Genomic DNA, 13,537 nt, shown 5'->3' with positions numbered 1-13,537 from the left:
CTCTGGAGGAGCCCATGTGCTGCCTGTTGTGTGGTTTGTTTTCATTTGTGTTTGTGCTGCGGCAGCGTTTTAGTCACGGTCTCGTTGCCTCGGGGCCCTGTGGAAGCTCCGAGCAAAAGAATTGTGTCTGACACTGATTTTGTCCTCAGTTTATCCTGGAAATTGGACCAAATCATCTCCTGCCTCGGATTCCCTCAACTGAATCCGCGCCCAACCCGGAGTTCCTTCTCATTAAATCATTAAAGGTTTTATTGAATCTCGCTCGAGTAAATAAAACACCACTTTAAATCATCGCCGCGAACGCTTAATAACTATCTTGGAATTTAATATTGAGATTAAATTGTTCTTCTCTGTTGAAGAGCTGGAATCCTCTCCGCACCACGCAGCCTTGAAGCGCGTTTTTCCACTCCCCCGCCTTCCCTTCTCCCTGTCCAAATGTTTTGAAGAGATTGGCGACGGCGTGAAATATGGTTCACGTTATTCCTCGAGCTGGTGACAAAAAAAAAAGAAAAAAAAAAGAAAAAAACCACCCCACATCTGTAGGATTGATAAAGCTGACTGCTAAATTTTTGGCACTGAGTATCTGGCTGTTTGGGTGAGTCAGACTCATTGAGCTAAAAGCATGTAAAAGCTGATTTAAGAAAAGAATCAGAGCATCGGGGAAGCACGAGCACCTGAAATGCCCTTTTTGGGATGCATCTGATTTTTTTTCTTTTTGTAGCAGAGGCGTTCTTCAAAATGTAGAAATTCCATGGAGCTCAGCTTTATGTTGGCTTTTTTTTTACCTCTCTTTTCGGAGGATTCTCTGTATAAGGCGCTTTCTCTTCATTCCCAGCCGGTCTTGCTCTTCTACAACTCAAAATGTGATTTTAAAAATAGCTGATATCAGTCAAACTGCTGGTTATACAATGGCAAGAAAGTCTTAATGTAACTCTCCGTTCTCTTTGTGAAGAACCAGCAGTACTGAAATAAAATAGAATTTTCCATCTGCTGTGCAACTCAACAGTAATAATGGTCCAACGTTACTGAACTGGTGGATTTTTTCATTTAAAAATTAAACAAAGCACAACTCTCTTGTGTGTAAGCAATGGAGAGGTCCGATAATAAGCATTTATACATGATAAAACTATTAATTTGTCTTGGTGCTGTCAGAGAGCCTGAAGTTGGAGGTGTTGAACTTCTGTGAAGTCAGTTGAATTGGGAGCCAGCAATGGGCCCTTGTGGCCAAGAAGGCCAAGGGCATCCTGGGAACATCAGGAGAAGCGTGAGCAGCAGGTGGAGGGAGGTCATCCTGCCCCTCTGCTCTGCCCTGGGGAGGCCCCAGCTGGAGCACTGGGACCAGTTCTGGGCTCCCCAGTTCCAGAAGGACAGGGAACTGCTGGAGAGGGGACAGCAGAGGCTACAGAGATGCTGAGGGGCCTGGAGCATCTCTCTGCTGAGGAAAGGCTGAGGGACTTGGGTCTTTTTAGTCTGGAGAAGAGAAGGCTGAGGGGGGATCTGATCAACACCTGTAAATCCTTCAAGGGTGGGTGTCAGGAGGATGGGGCCAGTCCTTTTTCAGTGGTGCCCAGGGACAGGACAAGAGGAAATGGGCACAAACTTGACCATAAGAAGTTCCATCTCAACATGAGGAAGAACTTCTTTCCTGTGAGGGTGGCAGAGCCCTGGCAGAGGCTGCCCAGAGAGGTGGTGGAGTCTCCTTCTCTGGAGACATTCAAACCCCCCCTGGAGACATTCCTGTGGGACCTGCTCTGGGTGGCCCTGCTCTGGCAGGGGGTTGGACTGGATGATCTCCAGATGTCCCTTCCAACCCCATGGGATTCTGGGATTCTGTGGTTCTGGGAGTAACCTCGCTCCTCCCCGAGAACTCAAGGAAAGAAGAGAGATGCTAAAATCCTCTCCCTTGTGGAGTGTTTGCCTGCCAGGAGAGTACTCAGCAAACAAAATAATGCCACTTAGCGAATAAAACGATGTCAGAAAGCTGCTGCTGCTGCAGCACGTAACGCACAGGAGTGATCTCGAGGATCAGTGAAGCAATTTGCTGTGTGTGCACCCACGGGGGAAAAAAGAAAACATTTTTTTTTGTTACTCGTCAGTGATCAGTGCTTGGGACAGTTGCTCTTCAAGCTAGAAAAACAGTCATAGAATGATTTGGGTTGGAAGGGACCTTAAAGATCATCAAGTCCCACCCCCTGCCCTGGGCAGGGACACCTCCCACCAGACCAGGTTGCTCCAAGCCCCCTCCAACCTGGCCTTGAACCCCTCCAGGGATGGGGCAGCCACAGCTTCTTGGGGCAACCTGGGCCAGGCTCTCACCACCCTCACACCAAACAAGTTCTTCCCCACATCTCAGCTCCATCTCCCCTCTTTCAGGGTCAAACCCTTCCCCCTCCTCCTAGGGTTCCCCTCCCTCATCAAGAATCCCTCCCCATCTCTCCTGGAGCCCCTTGAGGGACTGGAAGGGGCTCCAAGGTCTCCCCGGAGCCTTCTCTTCTCCAGGCTGAACCCCCCCAACTCTCTCAGCCTGTCCTCCCAGCAGAGGGGCTCCAGCCCTCCCAGCATCTCTGGGGCCTCCTCTCGCCCTAATAACTTATTAAAATCATGCAGTAGCTAATGTATAGTAAACATACGGGACATCATCTTCCCAACTTGGGCTTGTCTTCAGGTAGGAACCCTCCCTTTTTCTCCTGCTTTGATTTTCCTTTCCATCTTCTACCTTCCTTGTGACATGGGGGTCCCGTCTCTGCTGGAAACGGCGTGTTCAGAGGAAGCTTTGCCATCAGAGATTTGTCAGAGCAGCCACTCTCCATACACCCTCCTCATCCACCAGCCCAAGGACCTACCTTCTGGCTGGGTGTCTTCTGCCACCTATTGCCTTTCCCCACTCTAAGGGATTATTTGGGCTGTTTGTAACAACCTGTAGTGGAGTTCCTTGGATCGCTGAAAATCAGAGATTACTCAGAGGTTGGTAATCCAGGGGGTTGGAACTAGATGATCTTTAATGTCCCTTCCAACACAAATCATTCTGTGATTCTGTGATTTCTGTTTCTTCTCAATTCAAGGTTTATTCTTCTCAAGTCAAGGTTCCTTTTTTTCCTGAAACGATAATAGCAGAATAAAGATTTATTTGTAGAAATGAAAGTTATAAGGGGTTGGTTGATGGATTCTGCTCTGATAAAGAGAAGTGATCAAAATGATGTAAGGTACTGAAACCTCCTCAATGAAAAGAAACACTAAATTTGTCCTCCTGATAGATATTTTCCAAAACTCAGCATTACATCAGCTGGCGTCTATTGTGCTTTCTGCAGTTGATAAGTGGTTTTAGGGGATCTGTCTGTCATCAGATGACAGATAAAGATCTCAGGACTCCTTTGAAAAGCATCATTAATGTGTCTTTTAAAGAGCCACATGGTTTTCTAACAATGATCTTTTAATTCAGGACATTTTCTTTCCTTTTCTGTTGGTAATTGCTTATTTTCTGTTAGTGTTACAGCAAATTCAGTGCTGTTTAACATCTTTGTTGGAGACATGGACAGTGGGGTTCAGTGCACCCTCAGCAACTTGGCCAACAACACCAAGCTGTGGTGCGGTCGAGGTGGTGGAGGGAAGGGATGCCATCTAGAGGGACCTGGCCAGGCTGGAGAGGTGGGCCTGTGTGAACCTCATGAAGTTCAACCAAGCCAAGTGCAAGGTCCTGCACCTGGGTCAGGGCAATCCCAGGTACAAATGCAGGTTGGGCAGAGAATGGCTGGAGAGCAGCCCTGAGGAGAAGGACTTGGAGTTGTTGGTGGACAGGAAGCTCAACATGAGCCAGCAATGGCTGCTGGCAGCCCAGAAAGCCCCCCACATCATGGACTGCATCACAAGAAGTGTGGCCAGCAGGTCCAGGGAAGTGATTCTGCCCCTCTGCTCCGCTCTGGGGAGAGCCCATCTGGAGGACGGACAGGAAGCTCAACATGAGCCAGCAATGTGTGCTGGCAGCCCAGAAAGCCCCCCACATCATGGACTGCATCACAAGAAGTGTGGCCAGCAGGTCCAGGGAAGTGATTCTGCCCCTCTGCTCCGCTCTGGGGAGAGCCCATCTGGAGGACGGTGTCCAGCTTTGGAGTCCTCAGCCCAGGAAGGACATGGACCCGTTGGAGCGAGTCCGGCAGAGGGCCATGAAAATGATCAGAGAGTACGAGCCCCTCTGCTGTGAAAATAGGTTGAGAGAGTTGGGGTTGTTCAGCCTGGAGAAGAAAAGGCTCCAGGGAGACCTTGGAGGCCCTTCCAGTCCCCAAAGGAGGCCTACAGGAGAGATGGGGAGGGATGTTGACCAGAGTGTAGCGATAGGTCAAGGGGTAATGGATTTAAACTGAATGAGGAGATATTTAGATTAGATCCTAGGAAGAACTTGTTTGGTGTGAGGGTGGTGAGAGCCTGGCCCAGGTTTCCCAGAGAAGCTGTGGCTGCCCCATCCCTGGAGGGGTTCAAGGCCAGGTTGGAGGGGGCTTGGAGCAACCTGGTCTGGTGGGAGGTGTCCCTGCCCAGGGTAGTGGGGGTTGGAACTGGATGGTCTTTAAGGTCTTTCCAACCTGAACCATTCCACGATTATATGAATCTATGAAATATATACTTTTCCTCCCCCAGTATCTGTCACAACTGGTTTATTAGAAAACACCAGTACTAAACGTGAGGTCAGTTCTGGGGATCAAATCAAAGAGGAGCCGCCGCGCTGGGAAATGTGAATTTGAGCACAGGTGAAACTGCTGCTTTTTATGATGCTCTTTGCTTTCAGCAGAATTTCATTTCGGGGTGTTGGTTCCTGGGGTGATCGATTGACACCATTTCACGTCCCGTCCATCCGTCTCTCGGGCAGATTTGCAACCAGTTGCCATGAACAGGGAATATTAATGGTTTCATAGCACAGAGATACAACCTGGGGTTGGATGGGGGGGGAGGAAGGGAAAACCAAGATATGGAGAAAGGATACGCCTCTTCTTCATGAGTAAAAATCAGTTTTATGTGACGGCCAGTCTGTTTATACTATTTTATATTTGCTCGTTCTAAATCCTGCTTTATGTGTTAATTAACGAACACAAGCGGAGTCATCGAGTACATTTCTTTGGACAAAGGGTGAGCAGAGGTTGCCCGGTGCTTGCAGGGGATTTTGGACAGTTTTGACCTTTCATGTCAATAATTATCGACTAAAAATAGCATACTTGGAAAGAAATCCATTGTAATTACCATTCAAAAATAATTAACTGAACTTTCTTTTTTTTCAAATTCAATGATACAAACCTTGGAATGAAGTGGGAAAATGAAATCAAAACCCCCTTCTTGTTTCACAGCCATCAGATTAATTAACAAACACGAGCGGAGTCATCGAGTACATTTCTTTGGACAAAGGGTGAGCAGAGGTTGCCCGGTGCTTGCAGGGGATTTTGGACAGTTTTGACCTTTCATGTCAATAATTATCGACTAAAAATAGCATACTTGGAAAGAAATCCATTGTAATTACCATTCAAAAATAATTAACTGAACTTTTTCTTTTTTTCAAATTCAATGATACAAACCTTGGAATGAAATGGGAAAATGAAATCAAACCCCCTTCTTGTTTCACAGCCATCAGAGAGCAGAGTGTTATTGTGGTTTTGGTGAAATGCAGTTTTAGATATTTGTATTAAAAAGTTTTTTAGTGTTTCTTCAAACCCAAAGGTTTGGAATCATAGAATTGTCCAGGTTGGAAGGGACCTTTAGGATCATCAAGTCCAACCATCAACCTAACTCTGATAAAACCCATCACTAAACCATGTCACCAAGCTCTATGTCAACCCATCTCTTAAATCCCTCCAGGGATGGTGCCTCAACCACTGCCCTGGGCAGCCCATTCCAAGGCTTAATGACCCTTACAGTGTAAAAATTTTCCTAATATCTGATTATCCTAATTATCCTATTATCTGATGAGCCACCTGGCACCTGGGGATGCAGATACACCCACCTTGAAATACCGCACCTCCGGAACAGGGCTTTAAGTCGTGATGCTCTGTACCCCAGTGAAACTGAGCTAAAGGAAAGTTTTTATGGATTTAAACTGAAAGAGGGGAGATGGAGCTGAGATGTAGGGAAGAACTTGTTTGGTGGGAGGGTGGTGAGAGCCTGGCCCAGGTTGCGTGAAGAAGCTGTGGCTGCCCCATCCCTGGAGGAGTTCAAGGCCAGGTTGGAGGGGGCTTGGAGCAACCTGGTCTGGTGGGAGGTGTCCCTGCCCAGGGCAGGGGGATTGGAATTGAATTATTTTTAAGGTCTTTTCCAACCCAAACCATTCTGTGATTCTATGATTTCACTCAACTTTGGATGGGGATTTACGCTGTGATTTGTGGTAACATGTTTACTGAGTGAAGCTTCATCCCATTCTCTGAAGTTTAAAAGAAAGAAATGTGTCATCAAATGCCATTAAAATCAGAAGTTCTGCACCGGGCTTTTTCGTATCTCTCTACAAATTCTTCTTGGGTTGAACTACCATTTTCTCAAGCCTGTAAAACGTGATGGATGGGCACCTTCAAGGAAGAAAGAAGCACGTTCCTGAGCTGCGGGCGATGCCAAAGGTTAAACAACCAGTTGATTTCCCCGCTTGAGCCCAACACTGGAGTTCTTTGTTTCTCTCCCGCAAAACAAGAGGCGTTATTGAGAATGGAACAAGGAAGATCTCGTACAAAAAGGTTACGTTTGGCATAAAGTTTAAGAAAGCAAACCTTTTGTGCTGGTCTAATGAAAACCCATGTGTTCGCCTACGGCACTTTAGTATGAAATGCCAACACGTGGTTTATGGGTTTTCCTGAACAAATACTAAATTATCACCACACCTTCGCTCCGCAGCTGGAGCCCTCTCCAGTTTTCATTGATTTTGGTGGGTAGTTTGCTTTGGAAATAAATAGTTAATCACATTAGTCTTTATAGTTGGTTTGCTGATATCAGTAATGGGGTTTCTGGGTGCTAAAATGGCTTTATTTCACAGAATCGGAGCATGATCTGGGGTTGGAAGGGACCTCTGGAGATCATCCAGTCCAACCCCCTGCCAGAGCAGGGCCACCCAGAGCAGGTCCCACAGGAACGTGTCCAGGTGGGGTTTGAATGTCTCCAGAGAAGGAGACTCCACCACCTCTCTGGGCAGCCTCGGCCAGGGCTCTGCCACCCTCAAAGTGAAGAATATCCTCCTTATGTTGAGATGGAACTTCTTCTGTTCAAGTTTGTGCCCATTTCCTCTTGGCCTGTCCCTGGGCACCACTGAAAAAAGCCTGGCCCCATCCTCCTGACACCCACCCTTGAAGGATTTAGAGGTGTTGATCAGATCCCCCCTCAGCCTTCTCTTCTCCAGACTAAAAAGCCCCAAGTCCCTCAGCCTTTCCTCAGCAGAGAGATGCTCCAGACCCCTCAGTATCTTTGTAGCTGTATTTATTCCTCTTGTGACTTTTTAACATCTTTAATTTTGGTGTAGGTTGTCCTCAACTGCGAATGGGCTTTTTTTTGTGGTTAGTTTTGTGTTTGTGAATGTCTGTGTCGCTTATTGAGGCAGATCTCATAGGTGGAGTCTGGTGCAGAAGGGATAAAAACCTGAAACTAGAGTAATAAAGCTCCAAATGTCATCACTGGACTTCTTTAAGGTCCCTTCCAACCCAACCCATTCTATGATATTAATGAGTTACGTGTTAAGAAATTGGCTTCCCAAGGACTATTAGCAGAAACTCATTTGTAAGCATCATTAACACCGAAAACTGGTACCCAGCTCAGCAGATGGGCTCAGAGCAGTTGGAATCTGAGATGAAAAAGGTATATTTAATACAAGGGAACACAAGTTTTCCACTAATGATATATTAGAAACAATTACTATTTTGTAAATGTCAGTCGTATTGTGAGCTCGGTAATAGATTTTAGCATCGAATGGGCTGGTAAGACAAGAATAAAATCTAGTTGGGTTTTTTTGAGATATTCTGATGTTTTCCTCTAAGAGCACTTAAAGGCTGGCCCAGCAGGTGACAACATCTGAAATAGAGCATGGAAAATGTGAACCACTGATACTGTTCTGTCCTTCTTGAGTGGGTCAGATGTGAAGGTGTCTCACCCCAGCCTTTCCCTCAGGATCCAATGTCTGTGTCGCTTATTGAGGCAGATCTCATAGGTGGAGTCTGGTGCAGAAGGGATAAAAACCTGAAACTAGAGTAATAAAGCTCCAAATGTCATCACTGGACTTCTTTAAGGTCCCTTCCAACCCAACCCATTCTATGATATTAATGAGTTACGTGTTAAGAAATTGGCTTCCCAAGGACTATTAGCAGAAACTCATTTGTAAGCATCATTAACACCGAAAACTGGTACCCAGCTCAGCAGATGGGCTCAGAGCAGTTGGAATCTGAGATGAAAAAGGTATATTTAATACAAGGGAACACAAGTTTTCCACTAATGATATATTAGAAACAATTACTATTTTGTAAATGTCAGTCGTATTGTGAGCTCGGTAATAGATTTTAGCATCGAATGGGCTGGTAAGACAAGAATAAAATCTAGTTGGGTTTTTTTGAGATATTCTGATGTTTTCCTCTAAGAGCACTTAAAGGCTGCCCCAGCAGGTGACAACATCTGAAATAGAGTGTGGAAAATATGAACAACTGATACTGTTCTGTCCTTTTCGAGTGGGTCAGATGCGAAGGTGTCTCATCCCAGTCTTTTCCCCAGGATCTGCTCTTCTGGAAAGCAGCCGTGGGGTTGATTTTTCCTTGCTGGGAAGGGAATTTCAACCCAGTTCATCCCATTTCTTGGCTAAATAGATTTTAGTTGGCGAGTGCTTCTCTGGTGATGGCTTTCCTGAAGAAGCCAAAATGCCACTTGGTGTTCATAAACCCGTTACCCAGCTCTGTGATTTCATAGAATCATAGAATGATTAGGGTTGGAAGGGACCTCAAAGATCATCAAGTTCCAACCCCCTGCCATGGGCAGGGACACCTCCCACCAGACCAGGTTGCTCAAGGCCCCATCCAGCCTGGCCTTGAACCCCTCCAGGGATGGGGCATCCACTACTTCCCTGGGCAACCTGGGCCAGGCTCTCACCACCCTCATAGTAAAAAATTTCTTCTTGAGATCTAATCTGAACTGGGTAATATTTGGGTAATATGCATCCTTTTGTTCCATTTGATGCTACTTAATTCATAAGCGATATATTAATTGAGATTTGGAGCCAAAGGAGGGACTGCTGCGACGGCGACCCCCCTCTCCCCTGTTGTTTACGCGTTAAATTTTGCTGCTCTCTTGAAGGTTGAATACGAAAATGTTGTTATTGATTTTTCCCAGGCTTTGCAAAGCAGAATGCAGAGACTAAAGAGCGTAATTAACATTAATAATTAAAAATGAAGTGCATTTTTCAATCTCTAGTGTATCGTAATCTTCTGAGGAAAGGGCTGAACCCGGGAGTAGTTGAGCATCTTCACTTCACTCATAACGTGAATGATCAGAGTTGGATGTTTCAGTTTGGGCTCATAAATGGCTGGATATTTTATTGCTTCTCAGAACCCCGTGGCCTCATTCAGTTCAGTAAAAATTGTCACTCTTAGAACTGGGATAAATCGAGACATTTTGCAATATTCCTTCTGCTGGTTCTGCCACACGCTGCTCAGGCATCTTCTGTGTTACTGGTTTTACTGGGCGCAGTCACACACAGAAAGATTTTCAGTGTAAAACTCAGTAGATTCAGAGTCCCTCTGAATTACAACATTAAGATGAAACTCAGTAATTTGTCTCAAGAGCAACTAAAATCAAACAAAACTACAAAAAAAGGTGAAAATAAGCTTTGCATTGTAGCATTTTGCTAATTCTGTAAATTGATTATTTCTTTATATGTCAGTTTATCATTTGGCTCATCTGGCAGCAAAAATGTGATTTTTAGATACCTCTTATTTTTAACTTTTATTGGTTTTTTTCCTTCTTTTAACAGAGCATTCAGAAGCTGGCTAGCCAATACTTGAAGAAGGACTGGCTTGGAATGAAAGCTGATGAACGAAGTGATTATAGGTAATTTAACAGTTGGATATCTCGAAATAGCTGTCTTTATAATTTCCATTTGTATAATTATTTTACTCAACAATGAAACACTGCTCTTCTGTAGTTAAAGTAATTTTTTTTTTCCCTGTTGTAGAGCGTTGCCAGTTAAAAATGAAGCTTTGTTTTCCCCTGAAATTCCGAGATTGGTCTTAAATAGACGTTTATTACTCGAATAATTTAGGGGGATTGGAGAAACAAAATGGCAAGACAGGACAACAACTGTAATTGTGCACTTTGTTTGGGGATTAACGCTTGTATCTGAATATATATTTTAGTAAATAGCTTTACGGTTAGAGTAATAAGCGTGTGGATTTCTTCATAGGAAAAAAAAAAGCAACACATTTCTTTTTTGGGAGGCATCATTCTTCATGAAGATCCCATCTGAGAGCAAGGAGGAGGCAAAGCAAGACACGCTTGTTTACAAAACTCAGTGTCATTAACATGAAAGGTGGATCATAACATCAAACCAGAAATGACTTAGTTGCTGAAAGCCTCCCCCACCTCTGAATAATACCTCCTAAATATTTTGAAAAACTTTGAAGATACTTGGTTTTAATGCGTTGTTTGTATTCGGACAAATTTGATTTCAAACAGGAAGAAGCTGTTGATAGATTTGTGTTTTGGACTTTCAGTCCCTTCACACCACTTGTGTGTCTAAGCAGAAATAAACTGAATTATCAGTCTTAAGACTATATAAAATGCTCCCATGACACACATACCCCTCTTACCTACAGTTTGCTCCACCCAACGAGTCTTTCTTCTGCCTTCTGTGCCATCAGATACACCCACAGTGCCCAGAGGTCTTCTCCAAACACCTGCCACCCCCTCCCTCTCTCTCACTGAGTCCGTGGGCTCTGCAGGCTCCAGAGATCTTTCCTTTCTGCCAGCTGCAGGGGGGATCTTCTCATCTTCTTGGCCCACTCTCCCTGCTCCACCTTCTCCTTCTGAGTTGGGCATTTCTGAGCTTTTCTGGTGAATTACTGAGGCCCTACAATTACAGGGTTATGGTTGCTGTCTTTGGGCTACTACACATGATGTCTTAGGCACCTCGCTACAGGAAAGACATTGAGACACTGGAGTGAGTCCAGAGAAGGACAGTGAAGCTGGTGAGGGGTCTAGAGAAGGCCACCAGTATCCTGGCCTGTATCAGGAACAGTGTGGCCAGCAGGACTGGGGCAGTGACCGTCCCCCTGGACTGGGCACTGGGGAGGCCCCACCTTGAGGCCTGGGTCCAATTTTGGGTCCCTTATGACAGGAAAGACCTTGAGGGGCTGGAGCGTGTCCAGAGCAGGGCAACGGAGCTGGTGAGGGGTCTGGAGCACAAGGAGAAGGGTCTGGAGAACTTCTGAGGGAGCTGGGGGTGTTGAGCCTGGAGAAAAGGAGGCTGAGGGGAGACCTTCTGGCTCTCTCCACCTCCCTGAAAGGAGGGTGTAGCCAGGGGGGGTCGGTCTCTTCTCCCAAGGAACAGGCGATGGGACAAGAGGAGATGGCCTCAAGTTGCTCCAGGGGAGGTTTAGGATGGATATTTGGAACAATTTCTTCCCCAAAAGAGTTATGAAGCCTTGGCAGAGGCTGCCCAGGGCAGTGGTGGAGTCACCATCCCTGGAGGGATTTGAAAGTGCTGAGGGACATGGGTCAGTGGTGGGTTTTTCAGTGTTGGGTTGATGGTTGGACTTGATGATCGAAAGGTCCCTTCCAACCTTGACCGTTCTATGATTCTATGAAGGAACTACAGGCAGCGGAGGCAAAACTGCTGAGGAGTCTGTAACTGCTTGATTGCAAAATCCCCAAAATCACTAAATCCACGGTCTTACAAAAAATCCTGTCAGCATCCACTCTGGCTTTGGCTGTTGGGTTCTGTGGGGCCTGTTCCATCAGAGCAACATGTTCAACGCAAAATATTTGCCAAAAAACAGAAGCCCAAAATGGGGACAGGAGGAAAAATTTTTACCTTTGATAAAAGTTTGGTTAAATTTTTTGTTAAAAGTGTGACTATTTGCTGGATCAGCAGGAAGGATTGTGCTTTAGTTCTATTTTTAGAAGCTGGGAGGGGTGGCTGACACCCCAGTGGGCCGTGCTGCCATCCAGCGAGATCTGGACAGGCTGGAGAATTGGGCAAGGAAGAACCTCATGAGGTTCAACAGGGAAAAGTGTAGGGTCCTGCACCTGGGTAAGAAAAATGTCAGGTACCAGTATAGGTTAGGGGTGGACCTGCTGGAGGCAACTTCTGAAGAGAAAGATCTAGGGGTCCTGGTGGACAGCAAAATGACAATGAGCAAACAGTGTGCTCTTGTGGCCACGAGGGCCAACGGAATCCTGGGCTGCATAGGGAAGAGTGTGGCCAGCAGGTCAAGGGAGGTCATTCTCCCCCTCTGCTCTGCACTGGTGAGGCCACAACTGGAATCCTGTGTCCAGTTCTGGGCTCCCCAGTTCAAGAGGGACAGGGAACTACTGGAAAGAGTCCAGCGTAGGGCTACAAAGATGATTCAAGGATTGGAGCATCTCCCTTATGAGGAGAGACTGAGAGAGCTGGGACTCTTTAGTCTGGAGAAGAGAAGGCTGAGGGGAGACCTTATCAATGCCTACAAGTATCTCAAGGGAGGGTTGAAGGAGGAGGGAACCAGACTCTTTTCAGTGGTTCCCAGTGAGAGGACGAGGGGCAACGGGCACAAGTTGGAACATAAGAGGTTCCACTCGAATATGAGGAGAAACTTCTTCACAGTGAGGGTGGCAGAGCCCTGGAACAGGCTGCCCAGGGAGGGTGTGGAGTCCCCTTCTTTGGAGATTTTCAAGCCCCACCTGGATGCTCCTGAGTAACATGCTCTGACAAGCTCTGGGTGGTCCTGCTTCAGCAGGGGAGTTGGACTAGATGATCTCTATGGTCCCTTCCAACTCTAAAAAATTCAGTGAAATTCAGTGAAATTATGCTACTGTTATTTAAACCAAGCCCTGCTGTCAGCGTAACGCCTTCCCTTCCTTCCCACCCGCGACCTTTCTGTGTTTCATTATTTCAGGAGCATGTACTCGGTTTGGAAATCACTTCTCGAAGGCACGATGCAAGTGGCCCAGTCCCGACTCAACATCTGTGAGAACTATAAAAACTTAATTTCTGAACCAGCCAGGACCGTGCGGTGCTTTAAGGAGCAGCAGCTGAAGAAGGTATTTGTGCTTTTCTAAATTCTTTAAAATGTGCTTAGTTTTATTTTGAGAAAATTGTTATTAGAAATCTTGTAGTACAGCGCTTCTAAAATACGTGTGTATTTTTTAGTCTCTTCCTAAGCACGTTGTTAGGGAATAAATCGGCAGCTTGTGGCAGATCTGAGCCATGTTATCTGAAATTAAAATTGTTTGGAAACAAGTCTTTTAAAATTCGATACCCAATTGGTCAAAAACTATCTCTGCGAATCCACCGTCATGCTGTGGCCATTGCATCAAATTGGTTTTGCAGTGCCAATTGCAGGTGGATTTT

General features: G+C 45.8%; 1 protein-coding gene across 1 annotated transcript in view; it reads left to right on the top strand.

The window, feature by feature from the left end:
• LOC106893708 (F-BAR and double SH3 domains protein 2-like) overlaps positions 1 to 13,537 on the top strand; it is a gene marked incomplete at its 3' end in the record, with an annotated part of 127,713 nt that overhangs the window by 56,025 nt on the left and 58,151 nt on the right. The window contains exons 2-3 of the mRNA XM_014951892.1: positions 9,962 to 10,038; positions 13,083 to 13,227. Coding sequence (XP_014807378.1) covers positions 10,010 to 10,038; positions 13,083 to 13,227 — 174 coding nt within the window. The remainder of the gene's footprint in view (positions 1 to 9,961; positions 10,039 to 13,082; positions 13,228 to 13,537) is intronic.

This window comes from Calidris pugnax, unplaced genomic scaffold, assembly GCF_001431845.1.
Source record: "Calidris pugnax isolate Ruff unplaced genomic scaffold, ASM143184v1 scaffold213, whole genome shotgun sequence".
In the NCBI taxonomy this organism is placed as follows: Eukaryota; Metazoa; Chordata; class Aves; order Charadriiformes; family Scolopacidae; genus Calidris; species Calidris pugnax.
Note: the sequence above shows the minus strand (reverse complement) of the source record. Positions and strands in the feature narration are given on the sequence as shown.